Below are 22,628 nucleotides of genomic sequence, written 5' to 3'. Positions count from 1 at the left end.
CCCATCAGGACCCCAAAGATCCCCATCAGGACCCCCAGGATTCCAAAAACCCCCATCAGGACTCTTGGAATCACAAAAATCCCCAGGAAGACCCTCAGGATCCCAAAAAAAACCATCAGGACCCCAAAAATCCCTACCAGAAACCTCCAGGATCCCAAAAATCTCCAAGAAGACCATCAGACTCCCAAAAACCCCCATCAGGGCCCCAAAAACCTCCAGGAAGACCCTCAAGATCCCAAAAAATCCCATCAGGATCCCAAGGATCCCCATCAGGACGCACAGAATCCCCAAAACCCCCCATCAGGATCCCCAAAATCCCCACCAGGACCCCAAAGATCCCTAAAATCCCCAGGAAGACCCTCAGGATCCCAAAAAAAACCATCAGGACCCCAAAAATCCCTACCAGGAACCTCCAGGACCCCAAAAATCCCCACTGGGAACCTTCAGGATCCCAAAAATCTCCAAGAAGACCCTCAGGATCCCAAAAAAGCCCATCAGGACCCCAAAAACTCCCAGGAAGACTCTCAAGATCCAAAAAAATCCCATCAGGACCCCAAGGATCCCCATCAGGACACACAGAATCCCCAAAACCCCCCCTCAGGATCCCCAAAATCCCCACCAGGACCCTTGGGATCCCAAAAACCCCCACCAGGACCCTCAGAACCCCAAAAATCTCCAGGAAGACCATCAGACTCCCAAAAAATCCCCACCAGGACCATCGGGCTCCCAAAAAAAACCCCATCAGGACCATTAGAATCCCCAAAACCCCCATCAGGACCCCAAAGATCCCTAAAATCCCCAGGAAGACCCTCAGGATCCCAAAAATCCCCAGGAAGGCCCTCAGGATCCCAAAAAAACCCCATCAGGACCATTAGAATCCCAAAAAAAAAACATCAGGACCCCAAAGATCCCCATCAGGAACCTCCAGGATCCCCAAAATCTCCAAGAAGACCATCAGAATCCCAAAAAACCCATCAAGGCCCCAAAACCCCCAGAAAGACCCTCAAGATCCCAAAAACCCCCACCAGGACCCTCAGAATCCCAAAAATCTCCAGGAAGACCCTCAGACTCCCAAAAAATCCCCACCAGGACCATCAGGCTCCCAAAAAAAACCCATCAGGACCATTAGAATCCCCAAAACCCCCATCAGGACCCCAAGGATCCCCATCAGGACCCCCAGGATCCCAAAAAAACCCCATCAAGACCCTTGGGATCCCAAAAATCCCCAGGAAGACACTCAGGATCCCAAAAAAACCTCATCAGGACCATTAGAATCCCAAAAAACCCATCAGGACCCCAAGGATCCCCATCAGGACCCTCAGGATCCCAAAAACCCCCATCAAGACCCTTGAGATCCCAAAAATCCCCAGGAAGACCCTCAGGATCCCAAAAACCCCATCAGGACCTCAAGGATCCCCATCAGGACCCTCAGGATCCCAAAAACCCCCCATCAGGATCCCCAAAGATCCCTAAAATCCCCAGGAAGACCCTCAGGTTCCCAAAAAAAAAAAACCATCAGGACCCCAAAAATCCCCACTGGGAACCTCCAGGATCCCAAAAATCTCCAAGAAGACCATCAGAATCCCAAAAAAGCCCATCAGAATCCCCCAAAACCCCCAGGAAGACCCTCAAGATCCCAAAAAATCCCATCAGGACCCCAAAAATCTCCAGGAAGATCCTCAGGACCCCCAAAATCCCCACCAGGACCCTCGGGACCCCAAAAATCCCCACCAGGACCCACGGAATCCCAGAAAAAACCTCCAGGAAGACCCTCAGGATCCCAAAAAACCCCATCAGGACCCCAAAAGATCCCCAGGAAGACCCTCAGGATCCCAAAAAATCCTCACCAGGACCCTCAGACTCCCAAAAAAAAAAACCCCATCAGGACCATTAGAATCCCAAAAAACCCCATCAGGACCCCAAAGATCCTTAAAATCCCCAGGAAGACCCTCAGGATCCCCAAAAAAACCCATCAGGACCCCAAAAATCCCCACTGGGAACCTCCAGGACCCCAAAAATCTCCAAGAAGACCATCAGAATCCCAAAAAAGCCCATCAAGGCCCCCAAAACCCCCAGGAAGACCCTCAAGATCCCAAAAAATCCCATCAGGATCCCCAAAATCCCCACCAGGACCCTTGGGATCCCAAAAACCCCCACCAGGACCCTCAGAATCCCAAAAATCTCCAGGAAGACCCTCAGACTCCCAAAAATCCCCACCAGGACCATTAGGCTCCCAAAAAAACCCCATCAGGACCATTAGAATCCCAAAAAAACCCATCAGAACCATTAGAATCCCAAAAAGCCCCATCAGGACCCCAAAGATCCCCACTGGGAACCTCCAGGATCCCAAAAATCTCCAAGAAGACCATCAGAATCCCCAAAAAGCCCATCAGGGCCCCAAAATCCCCAGGAAGACCCTCAGGATCCCAAAAAAACCCCATCAGGACCTCAAAAATCTCCAGGAAGATCCTCAGGACCCCCAAATCCCCACCAGGACCCTCGGAATCCCAAAAGAACTCCAGGAAGATCCTCAGGATCCCAAAAAATCCCATCAGGACCCCAAAAATCCCCAGGAAGACCCTCAGGATCCCAAAAAACCCCCATCAGGACCTCAAGGATCCCCATCAGGACCCCCAGGATCCCAAAAACCCCCATCAGGATCCCCAAAGATCCCTAAAATCCCCAGGAAGACCCTCAGGATCCCAAAAAACCCATCAGGACCCCAAAAAATCTCCACTGGGAACCTCCAGGATCCCAAAAATCTCCAAGAAGACCATCAGACTCCCAAAAACCCCCATCAGGGCCCCAAAAACCTCCAGGAAGACCCTCAAGATCCCAAAAAATCCCATCAGGACCCCAAGGATCCCCATCAGGACCCTCAAGATCCCAAAAACCCCCATCAGGACCCCAAAGATCCCAAAAATCCCCAGGAAGACCCTCAGGATCCCAAAAAAACCCATCAGGACCCCAAGGATCCCCATCAGGACGCACAGAATCCCCAAAACCCCCCCTCAGGATCCCCAAAATCCCCACCAGGACCCCAAAGATCCCTAAAATCCCCAGGAAGACCCTCAGGATCCCAAAAAAGCCCATCAGGACCCCAAAAACTCCCAGGAAGACCCTCAAGATCCCAAAAAATCCCATCAGGACCCCAAGGATCCCCATCAGGACCCTCAGGATCCCAAAAACCCCCCCTCAGGATCCCCAAAATCCCCACCAGGACCCTTGGGATCCCAAAAACCCCCACCAGGACCCTCAGAATCCCAAAAATCTCCAGGAAGACCATCAGACTCCCAAAAAATCCCCACCAGGACCATCAGGCTCCCAAAAAAAACCCCACCAGGACCCTCAGAATCCCAAAAATCTCCAGGAAGACCATCAGACTCCCAAAAAAACCCTCATCAGGACCCCCAGGATCCCAAAAACCCCCATCAGGACCCCAAAGATCCCTAAAATCCCCAGGAAGACCCTCAGGATCCCAAAAACCCCATGGGGATACCGGCTTCGCTGAGGAATTTCTCCCGGTTTTCGGGGCTGCAATCCTTCTTGCAGGTCTTGACGGCCACGCTGATCTGCTCCCCTTTCTGCACCCCCCAAAAAATTAAAATAAAATTGAAATTAAATTAAAATAGAATTAAAATAGAATTAAAATTAAATTAAAATAGAATTAAAATTAAATTAAAATAAAATTAAAATTAAATAAAATAGAATTAAAATTAAATTAAAATAAAATTAAAATAGAATTAAAATAAAATTAAAATAGAATTAAAATAGAATTAAAATTAAATTAAATTAAATTTAAATTAAAATTAAATTAAAATTAAATTAAAATAGAATTAAAATTAAATTAAAATAAAATTAAAATAGAATTTAAATTAAATTAAAATAAAATTAAAATAGAATTAAAATTAAATTAAAATAGAATTAAAATTAAATTAAAATAAAATTAAAATAGAATTAAAATTAAATTAAAATAGAATTAAAATAAAATTAAATTTAAATTAAAATAAAATTAAAATTAAAAAAAAAAAAATCGGGAATGGGACGATCCCAAATCCCGCCGGGATCCCGGATTTTGGGATTGGGACTGGATCTCACCGGGGTGGTGTAGGTCCCCTCGTAGACCTCTCCAAAAAATCCTTCTCCCAGGATCCGGCCCAGGGTGACGTCGTCGCGGGAGATCCCGAAGTGCTGGACTTGAAGAGGGAAAAGAGGGAAGGGATGGATTTATTTATTCCGGATTGTTCCGGGGGATGATTCCAATGGGAGAACTGGGAGATGTCCCTGGGATCTGGCCATCGAGATCCATGAGGATCCATGGATTCTGTCCTCTCCATCATTCCCACATGAATCCATGGATCCTGCCCTCTCCATCCATGAGGATCCCAAAAAAACATGGGATCCTTCATGGATCCATGGATCCTGCCCTTTCCATCATTCCCACATGGATCCATGGATTCTGACCCGTCCCCATCCATGGGAATCCATGAATTCTGTCTTTTCCATCATTCCCATATGGATCCATGGATCCTGTCCTTTCAGTCATTCCAAGGATCCATGGATCCTGTCTTTTCCATCATTCCCACATGGATCCATGGATCCTGCCCTCTCCATCCACAAGGATCCCAAAAAACCATGGGATCCTGTATGGATCCTGCCCTTTCATCATTCCCACATGGATCCATGGATCCTGTCCCCTCCATCCATGAGGATCCCAAAAAACACGGGATCCTGCGTGGATCCTGCTCTCTCCATCATTCCCACATGGATCCATGGATCCTGTCCCCTCCATCCATGACGATCCCAAAAAAACATGGGATCCTGCATGGATCCTGCCTTTTCCATCATTCCCACATGGATCCATGGATTCTGTACTTTCCATCATTCCAAGGATCCATGGATCCTGTCCACTCCATCCATGGGGATCCATGAATTCTGTCTTTTCCATCGTTCCCACATGGATCCATGGATCCTTCTCTCTCCATCCATGAGGATCCACGGATTCTGCCCTTTCCATCATTCCCACATGGATCCATGGATTCTGTCCTTTCCATCCATGAGAATCCATGGATCCTGCCCCAGGGCTCATCCCAGCTCCTCCAGGACCTTCCGAGACCTTTTTGAGGATGGGGTGAGGATTTGGGATGGGCCAAGAGGAGCTGGGACCCTTCAGAGGGAGAATTCCCAAAGGGAAGCACCTACTTCCGGATCTCGGCCTCGAGGACTCGTCCAGGATTTCGGCATAAATTTCGGAATCTGGGGAAAAAAAAAATCCCAAAATATACCGGGGGGTGATCCAGGATTTCTTTGGGTGTTCCAGGGGATTTTCTGGGAATTCCAGCCCCGAGATCCCCTTTCCCAGTGGGAATTCCATTCCCCCTTTATCCCAAATCCCAAATCCCAGCTCTCCTTTCCCTCTGGAAAAGGCTCCCAGGATTCCCTGGATCCTTCCCTGATCCAGCTGGACATTCCCAGCTCTCCTAGCCTGGGATTGGATCCAGCCCCAGCCCGACTCCTCCTCTCCGGGAAGGAATTTTGGGATCCAGGAGCTTCCCTGGGAATCTCAGAACTCCAGGAAAGGTCTCGTTTCCCTTTTCCATCCCAGAATTCCATAAAAATCCCGTCCCGCACCCCTGGGATGGTGGGAAGAGGGAAGAGCCCAGACTCACCCCCGCTGATGCTGTGGGAAAGCGTGGAATGCCTCTCCCCGAGATTCCTGAGGGTGGGAAGAGGGTCAGGGAGCGGGATGGGGGATCAGGAGCGGGATCCCGACCCCTCAGAGGGCAGGGAATCCCGGGAAAAGGGCCGGGATCACTCACGGGGCCGGGATTTGTGGGAGGCTGATCCTCTTCTCCCGATCTGCAGAGAGGAAAGGGAATTCCCGTGAATCCCAATCCCATTCCATTCCCATCTCATCCCAATCCCATCCTCATCCCATCTCCATTCCCATCCTATTCCAATCCCATCCTCATCCACTCCATCCCATTCCCATCCCCATCTGTATTCCCATGTCCATTCCAACTGCATTCCATTCCCATCCCCATTCCCATCTCATCATCCCATCCCATCCCATCTCCATTCCCATCCCAATCCCATCCCCATCCCATTATCCCATCCCATCTCCATTCCTATCCTATCCTATTTCAATTCCCATCCCTCCATCCCATCCCATCTCATCCTATCTCCATCCCATTGTCTCATCCCATCCCCATTCCCATCCCCATTCCCATCCCCATCCCCGTCCCCATCCCCATTTCCATCCCATCTCCATCCCATTATCCCATCCCATTATCCCATTCCCCTCCCATTATCCCATCCCACCCCATCTCCATCTTCATTCCCATCCCATCCTCATTCCCATCCCCATCTCCATTCCCATCCTATCCCATCTCCATTCCCATCCCATCCCCATCCCAATCCCATCCTATCTCCATTTTCATCCCATTATCCCATCTCCATTCCCATCCCATCCCCATCCCATCATCCCATTATCCCATCTCCATTCTCATCCTATCCCATCCCATCAACCCATCCACTCCACCCATTCCAACACCATCCGGATTCCCATGTCCATTCCAACTGTAATCCAACTGCATTCCATTCCCATCCCGTGCCGACCATTCCATCCCATCTCCGTTCTCATTTGCATCCCAAAGCCCTCCCATCCCATCCAATTGCAACCCCATCCCAAACTCGTTCTATCTCCAACTCCATTCCCATCCCAATCCGATCCCATTATCCCATTCCCATCTCACCCTCCATCCCATCCCCATCCCAATCCATCCCCATTGCATCCCATCCTCATCTTCATCCTCATCCCATCATCCTCATCCTTATCCTCATCCTCATTCCCATCCCATCCTATTCCATCCCATCCTATTCCCATCCCATCCCCATCCCATCCCATCATCCTAACCCATTATCCCATCCCACCCCATTCCCATCCCATTATCCCATCCCTTCTCCATTCCCATCCCATCATCCCATCCATCCCATCCTATCCAATTCCCATCCCTCCATCCCATCCCTCCCTCCAATCCCCTTATCCCATCCCATTATTCCCATTGCCATCCCATTACCCCACTATCCCACCCCAGTTCTCCCCCATTCCCACCTTTCCTGGGGAAGACGATGAGGGAATTCTCGGAGCGGCCCTGGAGGCGGCAGTAGCCGTCGATGAGGTCGGCCATGTTCTCCGCCTCGGCCAGCGACGACGTCTTGATCGACAGCGACTTGGGAATTCCGGGATGGGGGCACGGATGAGCCCGGGAATGTGAGATGGGGGGGGGTCCCCCCTTTTTCCCTGCTCCGCCACCAATCCCAGTTTTCCATAACCTTCCTTCCCAGTATTCCAATCCACTTGGGACAACACAAGAATTCCCCAGGAAAAGGTGGGAACATTCCCAAGGTTTTAGGGGAACATGGAGATGATGGAAGCTTCTAGCAAATCCCACCCTGATCCACAGGGATCCCACTGGGCATTCCCAGGAACCTCCTCTCCCAGCTCCTCACCGGGGGGGTCCCGCTGAGCCCCAGCTGCAGCAGAGCCTGGCCGTCCTCGGCTCCGGAGCACCGGATGGATTGGATATCCCGGAATTCCGCCAGGCAGGTGGGCTGTGGGAAGGGGGGGATGGGTCGGGAATTCGATCCGCGGTTTGGTTTAATTGGCGGGATGTTCCAGTTCCCGGCCTGGAATTCCCATTGTGGTGGTTCCCAGCCTGGAATTCCCACCGTGGTGGTTCCCGACCTGGAATTCCCACCGTGGTGGTTCCTATCCCGGAATTCCCACCTTGGCAGTTCCCAGCCTGGAACTCCCACCTTGGCAGTTCCCGGCCTGGAACTCCCACCTTGGCAGTTCCCGGCCTGGAATTCCCACCGTGGTGGTTCCCAGCCCGGAATTCCCACCTTGGCGATTCCCAGCCCGGAATTCCCACCATGGTGGTTCCCAGCCCGGAATTCCCACTGTGGTGGTTCCCAGCCTGGAATTCTCACCTTGGCGGTTCCCAACCCGGAATTCCCACCTTGGATTCCTTGCTGGTGACCTGCCGGATGCCCTGGGGGCCGATGACCAGATCCACCGTGATGTTCCATCCTTGCTGAGGGGGCGGGAGCCAGAGGGAACTCGGGATGAGGGGAAATCCCAAAGGTCCTGTCCCATCCCATCCCATTTCCATAAAATCCCAACCCCTCCCTCGTCCCATCTCCACCTCACTCTGCCCCATCCCATCACCATCCCTGTGTCCATTCCAAATATCCCAGCCCATCCCGTTCCCACCTAACTCCACCCCACCTCATCCTGTATCCCATATCCCAAATCCTATATCCCATATTCCACAGCCCATATCCTGTATGCCATATCTCATATCCCATGGCCCGTGTCCCATATCCCAAATCCCATATCCTGTATCCCCTGTCCTGTATCCTATATCCTGAATCCCATATCCCAAATCATGTATCCTATATCTCATATCCCCCCAGCCTATATCCCATATCCCAGATCCCAGACCCTGTATCCCATATTTCGTATCCCATGTCCCATGTATCGTAGCCCATATCCCATATCTCGTATCCCACATCCCGTATCCCATACTCCAAATCCCATCTCTTGTATCCCACATCCCATATTCCACATCTCATATCCCATATTCTGTATCCCATTTCCCGTATCCCACATCCCGTATCCCACATCTTATGTCCCATATCCCGTATCCCACATCCCATATCCCGTATCCCACATCCCATATCCTGTATCCCACATCCCATAGCCATATCCCACATCCCATATCCTGTATTTCATACCCACATCCCATATCCTGTATCCCATATCCCGTATCTCATATACTGAATCCCACATCCCATATCCCACACCCCATATCCCATACCCACATCCTGTATCCCATATCTCGTATACCGAATCCCATTCCTGTATCCCACATCCCATACCCATATCCCACATCTCATATCCCACATTCCATATCCTATAATCCTGTATCCAATATCCCATATCCTGTATCCCACATCCCGTATCCCCTATCCCACATACCATATCCCACATTCCATATCCTGTATCCCACATCCCGTATCCCATATCTCGTATCCCATATCCCACATCCTATATCCTGTATCCCATATCCCACATCCCACATTCCATATCTCATATCCCATATCTGTATCCCATATCCCACACCCCATACCTATATCCTACATCCCATATCCCGTATCCCACATCCCAAATCCAGTATCCCACATCCCAAATCCCATATCCCGTATCCCACATCCTGTATCCTGTATCCCCTATCCCATATCTCATACACCAAATCCCACATCCTGTATCCCACATCCAATATCCCGTATCCCATATCCCATACTCACATCCCATATCCTGTATCCCATCCCGTATCTCGTATACCGAATCTCACATCCCATATCCCGTATCCCACATCCTATATCCTTTACCCAATATCCAACATCCCGTATCCCATATCCCATACCCATATCCCCACATCCTACATCCCGTACCCCACATCCCACATCCCATATCCCATACTCACATCCCATATCCTGTATCCCATATCCCATATACCAAATCGCATATCCCGTATCCCATATTCCAAATCCCATCTCTTGTATCCCACAACCTGTGCCCCATATCCCGTACCCTGTATCCCATATCCCATATCTCACATCCCATATCCCATATCCTGATTCTCAAATCCTGTATCCTATATCCCATATACTGTATCCCATATCCCATACCCACATCCTGTATCCTCTATCCCATATCTCTTATACCAAATCCCATATCCCATATCCCACATCCTACATCCCGTATCCCACACCCCAAATCCCGTATCCCATATCCCGTCTCCCGTTTCGCGGTGACGCACGACGAGCTGGCAGCGGAAGCTCTCCTGGTCGATGGGAGCGAAGGTCCCCAGGGTCTGCAGGAATTTCAGGACGCACTCCTCCTCCCGCAGGAGCGCGTACTGCTGGAACGTCTGCTGGATCATCTTCCGCAGCTGCCGCGGCTGCCGGGACACCCGCGGGGACACGCCGTGGGATACCGGAACACCGGGATGGACAGGGCAATGGGGGATATGGGAACACCGGGATGGACAGGGAGGTGTGGGGCATGGGAACACCGGGATGGGGGCGGTGTTGGATATGGGAACAGGTGTTGGATATTGGACCACCGGGATGGGGGCGGTGTTGGATATAGGAACATCAGGATGGACATGATGTTGGATATGGGAACACCGGGATGGGAGTGGTGGTGGATATGGGAACACCGGGATGGGGGCGGTGTTGGATATGGGAAAACCAGGATGGGGCCGGTGTTGGATATGGGAACAGGGGGTTGGATACGGGAATACCAGGATGGACGCGGGGTTGGATACGGGAACACTGGAAAGGACATGCTGTTGGATATGGGAACACTGGTTTTGGATATGGGAACACCGGGATAGGGGCGGTGTTGGATATGGGAACACCAGGATGGGGGCGCCATTGGATATGGGAACAGGGTGTTGGATATTGGAACACCGGGATGGGGGCAGTGTCAGATATGGGAACACTGGGATGGGGGCAGCGTTTGATATGGGAACATTGGGATGGGATGGTGTTGGATATGGGAACAGGGTGTCGGATACGGGAACACCGGGATGGGGCCGGTGTTGGATATGGGAACACTGGAAAGGACATGCTGTTGGATATGGGAACACCGGTTTTGGATATGGGAACACCAGGATGGGGGCGGCGTCGGATATGGGAACACCGGGATGGGGGCGGTGTCGGATATGGGAACAGGGTGTTGGATACGGGAACACCAGGATGGGGGCAGCGTTGGATATGGGAACACCAGTGTTGGATATGGGAACACCGGGATGGGGGCGGTGTCGGATATGGGAACAGGGTGTTGGATACAGGAACACCAGGATGGGGGCAGCGTTGGATATGGGAACACCAGTGTTGGATATGGGAACACCGGGATGGGGGCGGTGTCGGATATGGGAACAGGGTGTTGGATACAGGAACACCAGGATGGGGGCAGCGTTGGATATGGGAACACCAGTGTTGGATATGGGAACACCGGGATGGGGGCGGTGTCGGATATGGGAACAGGGTGTTGGATACAGGAACACCAGGATGGGGGCAGCGTTGGATATGGGAACACCAGTGTTGGATATGGGAACACCGGGATGGGGGCGGTGTTGGATACGGGAACAGGTGTGGGATACGGGAACACCGGTATGGTGGTGGCCATGTGGAACATGGGAGCGGAGTGGGGACAGGGACACAGGAATGTGGGGATGCACTTGGACATGTGGACACACATGGACACAAGGACATGGACACAGGGACACACAGGGACATAGGGACATGGACGCACAAGGACGCACACGGACACACAGACATGGACACAGATGGACACACAGGGATACAGGGACATGGACACAGGGACACACCCGGATACACGGACACACATGGAAACATATGGACACACGGACATGGACACAGGGACACACAGGGACATGGACCCACGGACACATGGACACACAAGGACACAGGGGTGTGGACACATGGACACAGGGACATCGACACATGGACACACACGGACACACATGGACACACACGGACACACATGGACACACATGGACACTGACACACAAGGACACAGGGACACACGGACATGGACACATGGACACACATGGACACCCAGACAGGGGTGTCACACCCATGTCACACCCAGGTGTCCCTCACCTTCAGGTTCTCCATCATCTGGCTGGGGAAGAACAGGTCCAGCCCCACCTCCTTCCTGCGGAGCGGAGAATCCCGGGAATGTCAGAATCCTGGGAATGTCAGTGGGAATTTCCCATCCCAGGGAGAATCCCGGGAATGTCAGCGGGAATTTCCATCTCCCTCTCCGAGGAGGAGGAGGAGGAAGAGATGAGAGAGTGTGAGGAGGAGGAGGAGCTGCAGGAGGACGAGGAGATGTGGGAGGATGAGGAGAATGATGAAGATGAGGAGGATGAGGAGGATGAGGAGCCACAGGAGGATGATGAGGGTGATGAAGATGAGGAGGATGAGGAGGATGAGGAGGATGAGGAAGGCCCTGGGGAGGGCTGGGACAGGCTCCGGACTCACTCCAGGAACTCGAAGTTGGATTTCTTGTCCAGCGCGTTGTGGGGCATGTCCTTGTAGAACCTCCTGAGGGACAAGAGGGGACACCGGCCGTGTCACCCACATAACCCATGTCACCCACATCCCTCCATGTCCCCCATGTCCTCCATGTCCCCACAGCCCCCATGTCCCTCCCTGTCCCTCCATGTCCCCACAGCCCCCATATGTCCCCATGTCCCCCACACTCTCCACGTTCCCCATGTCCTTCATCCCCATTCCCATTTCCATTCCCATCCTAATCCCCATTTTCCCATTCCCAATCCCAATCCCATCCCAATCCCAATCTCTCCATTCCCATTCCCATCCCAATCCCATTTTCCCGTTCCCATTCCCAATCCCATTCCTGCTCACCAGCCCTTCCATAGCAGCAGAAGGAACAGGAGAGACACAGGGACAGAGGGACACAGGGGACATGGGGACACATGAGGACAAGGGGACACAGGGACAGTGGGACACATGAGGACACTGGGACAGGGGGACAAGAGGACACAGGGGACACAGAGACAAAAAGACACAAGGACAGAGGGACACAGGGGACAAGGGGACACATGGGGACAAAGGGACGCAGGGACACAGGGACAAGGGGACACAGGGACACATGGGGACAAGGGGACACAGGGACAAGGGGATAGAGAGACACAAGGACAGAGGGACACATGGGGACACTGGGACAGGGGGACACAGAGACAAAAGGACACAGGGACAGAGGGACAGAAGGACACAGGGGACACAGAAACACAGGGACACAGGGACAAGGTGACACAGGGGACAAGGTGACACAGGGGACACAGGTGCCACCAGGCCATACCTGAGCTCGAGGCAGCTGAGCTGCAGGGCTCACAGGGACACAGGGGACAAGGTGACACAGGGACACAGAGGACACAGGGGACAAGGTGACACAGGTGACACACAGGTGACACACAGGTGACACACAGGTGACACAAATGCCACCAGGCCGTACCTGAGCTCGAGGCAGCCCAGCTGCAGGGCCATGCCCTCACTGACCTTGCTGGCATAGTTCTGCATGTACTCACTGCGGAGCTGCGGGGACACCGTGTCACCATGGGGACATTGGGGACACCCAGGGGACACCCAGGGGACAGTGGGGACACCCAGGGGACAGCCAGGGGACACCAGGGACACTGGGACACCCAGGGGACACCCAGGGGACACCCAGGGGACACCCAGGGGACAGTGGGGACACCCAGGGGACACCCAGGGGACACTGGGGACACTGGGGACACCCAGGGGACACCCAGGGGACACTGGGGACACCCAGGGGACAGTGGGGACACCCAGGGGACACCCAGGGGACAGTGGGGACACCCAGGGGACACCCAGGGGACACTGGGGACACTGGGGACACCCAGGGGACACCCAGGGGACACTGGGGACACCCAGGGGACAGTGGGGACACCCAGGGAACACCCAGGGGACAGTGGGGACAGTGGGGACACCCAGGGGACACCCAGGGGACACCCAGGGGACACCCAGGGGACAGTGGGGACACCCAGGGGACAGTGGGGACGCCCAGGGGACACCCAGGGGACACTGGGGACAGTGGGGACACCCAGGGGACACCCAGGGGACACTGGGGACACCCAGGGGACAGTGGGGACGCCCAGGGGACAGTGGGGACACCCAGGGGACACCCAGGGGACAGTGGGGACACCCAGGGGACACCCAGGGGACACTGGGGACACCCAGGGGACAGTGGGGACACCCAGAGGACACCCAGGGGACACCCAGGGGACAGTGGGGACACCCAGGGGACACCCAGGGGACACCCAGGGGACACCCAGGGGACACTGGGGACACCCAGGGGACAGTGGGGACAGTGGGGACGCCCAGGGGACAGTGGGGACACCCAGGGGACACCCAGGGGACACTGGGGACACCCAGGGGACACCCAGGGGACACTCAGGGGACACCCAGGGGACAGTGGGGACACCCAGAGGACACCCAGGGGACACCCAGGGGACAGTGGGGACACCCAGGGGACACCCAGGGGACAGCAGGGACACTGGGACACTCAGGGGATACCCAGGGGACAATGCCAGGGATGGTGACAGGGACAGTGACAGGGATTGGTGACAGGGGATGCTGCCAGGGGACAATGATGGGGGCTGGTGACAGGGTCACTGACAGGGTCAGTGACAAGGGATGGTGACAGTGTCGATGACAGGGATGGTGACAGGAGATGGTGACAGGGGACAATGATGGGGAATGGTGACAGGGGCTGATGACAGGGATTGGTGACAGGGAACAATGATGGGAGCTGGTGACAGATGGTGACAGGGGACAATGATAGGGAATGGTGACGGGATGGTGACAGGGGATGGTGACAGGGGACAGTGATGGGGGTTGGTGACAGGGATATGGTGGCAGGAGATGTTGAAAGGGGACGGTGACAGCAATGGCGACAGTGATGGTGACAAGGGATGGTGACAGGGGACAATGATGGGGGATGGTGACAGTGATGGCAACAGTGATGGTGACAAGGGACAGTGACAGGGGACAATGATGGGGGATGTCCCTGGCTGTCCCCACCACTCCCCCAACATCAGCACAGAGCCACCACCACCCCCAGGGGCAACAAAACCTCAGGAATCCCAGAAATCCCAGTAACTCCAGGAATTCCAGAAATCCTGGTAATTCCGGGAATCCCGGTAATCCCAGGAATTCTGGGAATCCCAGTAATCCCAGGAATTCCAGGAATCCTGGAGAAGCAGGACAGGACCCCAACCTGCTGATAGAAATAAAGCAACGTCGTCCTGTCCTCCTTGAAACGCTCCACAAAATCCTCGGGCAGGTACCGGATCTGCAGGTCGTACCTGGAAAGGTGACCAAAAAAAAAAAAAAAAACCCCGTGAGGACACCAAAATCCCCCTTTTTCCCGGGAATTTTGGGGACAGGGAGAGAGGGGACAGGGCCAGCACCTCCACTCGGCCTCCAGGTGCAGGCACTCGTATTTCTCCTGGACCTCGCCCACGGTGAGGTCGGGGTGCAGCCAGTGGATCTCCTCGGATTTGACGTGCTTGAGGCGCAGCCCGTAGCACTCGGGAAGGCCGATGTCCGGCCCGATCCGGCCGCTCTGCAGGATGGACCGGATCACCTCCTGCGGAAAAGGGAATTCACCAGGAATTACATCTCAGGAAAAGGGAAGGGGACATGGGATCATCCTCATGGGAAAAGGGAATTCACCAGGAATCACATCCCGGGAAAAGGGACTTCACCAGGAATCACATCCCAGGAAAAGGGAAGGGACATGGGATCATCCTCATGGGAAAAGGGACTTCACCAGGAATCACATCCCGGGAAAAGGGACTTCACCAGGAATCACATCCCAGGAAAAGGGAAGGGGACATGGGATCATCTCCTGGGAAAAGGGAATAGACTGGAAATAACCTCCTGGGAAAAGGGAAGGGATCAGGAATCAGATCCTGGGAAAAGGGAATGGATATGGGATCATCCTCATGGGAAAAGGGAATTCACCAGGAATCACCTCCTGGGAAGAGGGAATGGACATGGGGTCACCTCATGGGAAAAGGGAATGGACCTGAGAATAACAACTCAGGAAAAGAGAAGGGATCAGGAATCACATCCTGGTAAAAGGGAATTCACCAGGGATCACATCCCAGGAAAAGAGAAAGCACCGGGATCACATCCTGGGAAAAGGGAATGGACTGGGAATAACGACTTGGGAAAAGGGAAAGGATCAGGGATCACCTCCTGGGAAAAGGGGATGGATCCAAGAATAATGACTCAGGAAAAGGGAAGGGATCAGGAATCACATCCCGGAAAAAAGGAATGGACCGGATCACCTCCTGGGAAAAGGGGATGGACACAGGGATCAACCTCATAGGAAAAGGGGATGGACTGGAAATCATCTCCTGGAAAAAAGGGGATGGACATGGGAATCACCTCATAGGAAATGGGATCATCTCCTGGGAAAAGGGAATAGACTGGAAATAACCTCCTGGGAAAAGGGAAGGGATCGGGGATCAACCTCATGGGAAAAAGGGAATTCACCAGGAATCACCTCCTGGGAAAAGGGAATGGACCCAGGGATCACATCCTGGGAAAAGTGGATGGACCCAGGAATAATGACTCGGGAAAAGGAAAGGGATCACATCCTGGGAAAAGGGGATGGACCGGGAATCACCTCCTGGGAAAAGAGAAGGGATCAGGGAATCATCTAATGGGAAAAGGGGATGGACACAGGGATCAACCTCATGGGAAAAGGGAATTCACCAGGAATCATCTCTCGGGTAAAGGGGATGGACCCAGGGATCATCTCCTGGGAAAAGGGAATAGACCAGGAATCACCTCCTGGGAAAAGGGAATAGACCAGGAATCACCTCCTGGGAAAAGGAGATGGACCCAGGGATCACTTTGTGGGAAAAGGGAAAGGACATGGGATCAACCTCCTGGGAAAAGGGAATTCACCAGGAATCACATAGCAGGAAAGGGAATGGACCAGGAATAACGACTCAGGAAAAGAGAAGGGGTCAGGGATCATCTCCTGGGAAAATGGGATGGACTGGGAATCACATCCTGGGAAAAGAGAAGGGATCAGGGAATCATCTAATGGGAAAAGGGATGGACGTGGGATCACATCCTGGGAAAAGGGAATGGACTCGAGAATAACAATTCAGGAAAAGAGAAGGGATCAGGAATCACATCCTGGGAAAATGGGATGGACCCAGGAATAATGACCCTGGAAAAGAGATCATCTCATGGGAAAAGGGGATGGACAAGGGATCAACTCATGGGAAAAGGGAATGGATCCAGGAAATAAGGACCCTGGAAAAGGGGATGGACTGGGAATAACCTCCTGGGGAAAAGGAATTCACTGGGAATAATCTCCTGGGAACAGGGAATGGACCCAGGGATCAGCTCCTGGGAAAAGGGAATAGACGGGGAATCACCTCCTGGGAAAAGGGGGTGGACATGGGAATCACCTCATGGGAAAAGGGAATTCACTGGGAATCATCTCCCAGGAACAGGGAATGAACCCAAGAATAAGGATTCAGGAAAAGAGAAGGGATCAGGAATCACATTCCGGGAAAAGGGAAGGGATTAGGGATCATCTCCTGGGAAAAGGGAATTCACCAGGAATCACCTCCTGGGAAAAGGGAATGCACCCAGGGATCACCTCCTGGGAAAAGGGAATGGACTGGGAATAACGACTTGGGAAAAGGGAAAGGATATCTCCAGAATGGCCAAATCATTTCTGATATTCCTGATCCTCAATTTGGCCAAACTATTCCCGGTATTCCCAATCCCCATTTTGGCCAAACCATTCCCGGTATTCCCAATCCCCAAACTGGTTGAACCATTCCAATATTCCCAATCCCATCCCAATCCTCAACTTGGTCAAACCACTCCCGGTATTCCCAATCCCCATTTTGACCAAACCATTCCCAGCATTCCCAATTCCCAACTTGGACAAACCATTCCCGGCATTCCCAATCCCCAACTGGGCCAAACCATTCTCGGCGTTCCCAATCTCCAATTTGGCCAAACCATTCCCAATATTCCCAATCCTCAATTGGGTCAAACCATTCCAATATTCCCAATCCCATCCTGATCCCCAATTTGACCAAACCATTCCTGGCATTCCCATCTTGGCCAAACCATTCCCGGCATTCCCAATCCCCAACTTGACCAAACCAGTCCCGGCATTCCCAATCCCCAATTTGACCAAACCAATTTTGTTATTCCCAATTCCATCCCAATCCCCAACTTGTCCAAACCATTCTCGGCATTCCCAATCCCCAAGTTGGCTGAACCATTTCCAGCATTCCCAATCCCCAGCTGGGCCAAACATTCCCAGTATTCCCAATCCTCAGTTTGGCCAAACCATTCCCAGTATTCCAAATCCCCAACTTGGCCAAACCATTCCAACATTCCCAATCCCATCCCTTTCCCCAACTTGCCCAAACCATTCCCAATCCTCAACTTGGCCAAACCATTCCCAGCATTCCCAATCCCCAACTTGTCCAAACCATTCCCGGCATTCCCAATCCTCAATTTGACCAAACCATTCCCGGCATTCCCAGTCCCCAATTTGGCCAAACCATTCCCAGCATTCCCAATCCCCAACTTGTCCAAACCATTCCCGGCATTCCCAATCCCCAATTTGACCAAACCATTCCCAGCATTCCCACCTTGCCCAAACCATTCCTGGCATTCCCACCTCACCCAAACCACTCCCGGCATTCCCGATCCCGCCCTTTCCCCCGGTTCGTACCCGGATCTCGGTGGCCACGGAGCACTTGACCAGTTTGAAGTTCTTGCCCAGGTTGAAGCTGTTGCTGTAGAAGCAAACCTTGAGGATCCGCGTCTCCTCCTGGTCCCGATTATCCCGATTATCCCGATGATCCGTGTCCGGGGTCCCCATGGCCTCCAGGATCCCGGGAAGGCTGCGGGAGGAGCTGCTCCGGGGCCGGCCCAGGGCGTCGGGAATCGTGGTCATCCTCAGGACGGCGTTAGGGGACGAGCATCCCTTCCCTGACGGGATAACGGGAATGAGGATGGGATAAGGGTGGGAAGGGAAAAGGGGGAAAAAGGGAGGGAAAAGGGAGGGAAAAGGGAGGGAAAAGGGAGGGAAAAGGGAGGGAAAAGGGAGGGAAAAGGGAGGGAAAAGGGAGGGAAAAGGGAAAGAAGGAAAGGGAAGAGGGGAAAAGGGGGGAAGGGGGAAAGGGGAAAAGTGGGAAACAGAAAAAGGGGAAAAGGGAAAAAAAGGAAAAAGGAAAAGAGAAAAAGGGGAAACAGAAAATGGGTAAAAGGGGGGAAAAGGAGGGAAAAGGAGGGAAAAGGAGGGAAAAGGAGGGAAAAGGAGGGAAAAGAAACGTGACAAAGGATGTCCCCACCATGCCCAGGGCAATGCCCCTGTCCCTGTCACCTCCAGAGCAACACCTCCGTGTCCTTGTCACCTCCACAGTGACATCTCTGTCCCTGTTCCAGAGCCATCTCCGTGTCCTTGTCACCTCCACAGCAACAGCCACGTCACCAGCACCTCCAGAGAAATGTCTGTGTCCCTGTCACCTCCAGAGTGACACATCCATGTCCCTGTCACCTCCACAGGGACACCTCTGTGTATCCTTGTCACCTCCAAGGCCAAACCTGTGTCCTTGTCACCTCTTTAGGGACACCTCCATGTCCTTGTCACCTCTTTAGGGACACCTCCACATCCCTGTCACCTCCACAGTGACACCTCCACATCCCTGTCACCTCCAAGGCCGAACCTGTGTCCTTGTCACCTCTTTAGGGGACACCTCCATGTCCCTGTCACCTCCATTGTGACACTTCCATGTCCCTGTCACTGCAATAGTGACACCTCCATGTCCCTGTCACCCCCAGAGTGACACCTCCATGTCCCTGTCACCTCCACAGTGACACCTCCATGTCCCTGTCACATCCATGGTGACACCTCTGTGTCCCTGTCACCTCCAAACCAAGACCTCCATGTCCCTGTCACCTCCACAGTGACATCTCCATGTCCCTGTCACCTCCACAGTGACACCTCTGTGTCCTTGTCACCTCCACAGTGACACCTCCATGTCATGGTCACCTCCACACTGACAGCTCCGTGTCCTTGTCACATCTTTAGGGAGACCTCCATGTTGCTGTCACCTCCACAGTGACACCTCCATGTCCCTGTCACCTCCACAGTGACACCTGTGTCACTGCCACCTTCAGAACAACATCCCCATGTCCCTGTCACCTCCAAGGCCAAACCTGTGTCCCTGTCACCACTTTAGGGACACCTCCATGTCCCTGTCACCTCCAGAGCCATCTCTGTGTCCCTGTCACCTCCACAGTGACACCTCTGTGTCCCTGTCACCTCCACAGTGACACCTCCACATCCCTGTCACCTCCAAGGCCAAACCTGTGTCACTGTCACCTCTTTAGGGACACCTCCATGTCCCTGTCACCTCCACAGTGACACCTCTGTGTCCTTGTCACCTTCACAGTGACACCTCACATCCCTGTCACCTCCACAGTGACAGCTCCACATCCCTGTCACCTCCAAGGCCAAACCTGTGTCACTGTCACATCTTTAGGGACACCTCCATGTCCCTGTCACCTCCACAGTGACACTTCCATATCCTTGTCACATCCACAGTGACATCTCCACGTGCCTGTCACCTCTTTAGGGACACCTCTGTGTCCCTGTCACCTCCAGAGTGACACTTTCATGTCCTTGTCACCTTTTTAGGGACACCTCCATGTCCCTGTCACCTCCACTGTGACACCTGTGTCACTGCCACCTTCAGAACAACATCTCTGTGTCCTTGTCACCTCCAAGGCCAAACCTGTGTCCTTGTCACCTCTTTAGGGGACACCTCCATGTCCCTGTCACCTCCACAGTGACACCTCCATGTCATGGTCACCTCCACAGTGACACTTCCATGTCCCTGTCACCTCCATGGTGACACCTCCACATCCCTGTCACCTCCACAGTGACACCTCCACGTCCCTGTCACCTCCACAGTGACACCTCCATGTCATGGTCACCTCCATGGTGACACCTCCATGTCCCTGTCACCTTCACAGTGACACCTCCACATCCCTGTCACCTCCACAGTGACACCTCCACATCCCTGTCACCTCCAAGGCCAAACCTGTGTCCTTGTCACCTCTTTAGGGGACACCTCCATGTCATTGTCACCTCCACAGTGACACCTCTGTGTCCCTGTCACCTGCACAGTGACACTTTCATGTCCCTGTCACCTCCACAGTGACACCTCTGTGTCCTTGTCACCTTCACAGTGACACCTCACATCCCTGTCACCTCCACAGTGACAGCTCCACATCCGTGTCACCTCCAAGGCCAAACCTGTGTCACTGTCACATCTTTAGGGACACCTCCATGTCCCTGTCACCTCCACAGTGACACTTCCATATCCTTGTCACATCCACAGTGACACCTCCACGTCCCTGTCACCTCCATGGTGACACCTCCATGTCCCTGTCACCTCCACAGTGACACTTCCATATCCTTGTCACATCCACAGTGACACCTCCACGTCCCTGTCACCTCCATGGTGACACCTCCATGTCCCTGTCACCTTCACAGTGACACCTCTGTCACCTCCACAGTGACACCTCCATGTTCCTGTCACCTCCAAACCAAGACCTCCATCTCCCTGTCACCTCTTTAGTGACACCTCCATGTCCTTGTCACCTCCAAGGCCAAACCTGTGTCCTTGTCACCTCTTTAGGGGACACCTCCATGTCATTGTCACCTCCACAGTGACACCTCTGTGTCCCTGTCACCTGCACAGTGACACTTTCATGTCCCTGTCACCTCCACAGTGACACCTCTGTGTCCTTGTCACCTTCACAGTGACACCTCACATCCCTGTCACCTCCACAGTGACAGCTCCACATCCCTGTCACCTCCAAGGCCAAACCTGTGTCACTGTCACATCTTTAGGGACACCTCCATGTCCCTGTCACCTCCACAGTGACACTTCCATATCCTTGTCACATCCACAGTGACATCTCCACGTGCCTGTCACCTCTTTAGGGACACCTCTGTGTCCCTGTCACCTCCAGAGTGACACTTTCATGTCCTTGTCACCTTTTTAGGGACACCTCCATGTCCCTGTCACCTCCACTGTGACACCTGTGTCACTGCCACCTTCAGAACAACATCTCTGTGTCCTTGTCACCTCCAAGGCCAAACCTGTGTCCTTGTCACCTCTTTAGGGGACACCTCCATGTCCCTGTCACCTCCACAGTGACACCTCCATGTCATGGTCACCTCCACAGTGACACTTCCATGTCCCTGTCACCTCCATGGTGACACCTCCATGTCCCTGTCACCTTCACAGTGACACCTCCACATCCCTGTCACCTCCAAGGCCAAACCTGTGTCCTTGTCACCTCTTTAGGGGACACCTCCATGTCATTGTCACCTCCACAGTGACACCTCCATGTCCCTGTCATCTCCGCAGTGACACCTCTGTCACCTCCGCAGTGACACCTCCATGTTCCTGTCACCTCCAAACCAAGACCTCCATGTCCCTGTCACCTCTTTAGTGACACCTCACATCCCTGTCACCTCCACGGTGACACCTCCACATCCCTGTCACTCTCACAGTGACAATTCCATGTCCCTGTCACCTCCATGGTGACACCTCTGTGTCTTTGTCACCTTCACAGCGACACCTCTGTGTCCTTGTCACCTCCAAACCAAAACCTCCATGTCCTTGTCACCTCCAGGGCCACCTCCCCCACCCCCGCCTTGATTTAACTCAATTTTCTCCTTCATTTTTACAGCAGAAAAATAATAATAATAATAAAAATAATAATAATAATATAAAAAAAACCACACCAAACCCCAAACCTCCCTAAAAAAATAAATCCCTACAACCAAAACAGAAACATCTCCCACCCTCCCTTCCCCCCCCCAAAAAAAACCCCCTGGATGA

At 53.1% G+C, this 22,628-nt stretch overlaps 1 protein-coding gene across 4 annotated transcripts in view; it reads right to left on the bottom strand.

The window, feature by feature from the left end:
* Window positions 1-22,628, bottom strand: part of PTK2B (protein tyrosine kinase 2 beta) — a 68,606-nt gene that overhangs the window by 25,428 nt on the left and 20,550 nt on the right. For all 4 annotated transcript variants that reach the window (XM_083856812.1, XM_083856811.1, XM_083856813.1 and 1 more), the window contains exons 2-16: window positions 18,437-18,696; window positions 15,120-15,298; window positions 14,927-15,014; window positions 13,142-13,221; window positions 12,145-12,207; window positions 11,761-11,815; window positions 9,888-10,028; window positions 8,022-8,096; window positions 7,513-7,614; window positions 7,115-7,232; window positions 5,820-5,859; window positions 5,670-5,716; window positions 5,203-5,256; window positions 4,099-4,196; window positions 3,500-3,584 (exon numbers count right to left, since the gene is read on the bottom strand). In XM_083856812.1, coding sequence (XP_083712938.1) covers window positions 3,500-3,584; window positions 4,099-4,196; window positions 5,203-5,256; window positions 5,670-5,716; window positions 5,820-5,859; window positions 7,115-7,232; window positions 7,513-7,614; window positions 8,022-8,096; window positions 9,888-10,028; window positions 11,761-11,815; window positions 12,145-12,207; window positions 13,142-13,221; window positions 14,927-15,014; window positions 15,120-15,298; window positions 18,437-18,696 — 1,485 coding nt within the window. The remainder of the gene's footprint in view (window positions 1-3,499; window positions 3,585-4,098; window positions 4,197-5,202; window positions 5,257-5,669; window positions 5,717-5,819; window positions 5,860-7,114; window positions 7,233-7,512; window positions 7,615-8,021; window positions 8,097-9,887; window positions 10,029-11,760; window positions 11,816-12,144; window positions 12,208-13,141; window positions 13,222-14,926; window positions 15,015-15,119; window positions 15,299-18,436; window positions 18,697-22,628) is intronic.

This window comes from Zosterops lateralis, assembly GCF_965231275.1.
Source record: "Zosterops lateralis genome assembly, chromosome: 3".
Lineage (NCBI taxonomy): Eukaryota > Metazoa > Chordata > Aves > Passeriformes > Zosteropidae > Zosterops > Zosterops lateralis.
This window is presented reverse-complemented; position numbering and strand designations above follow the sequence as displayed.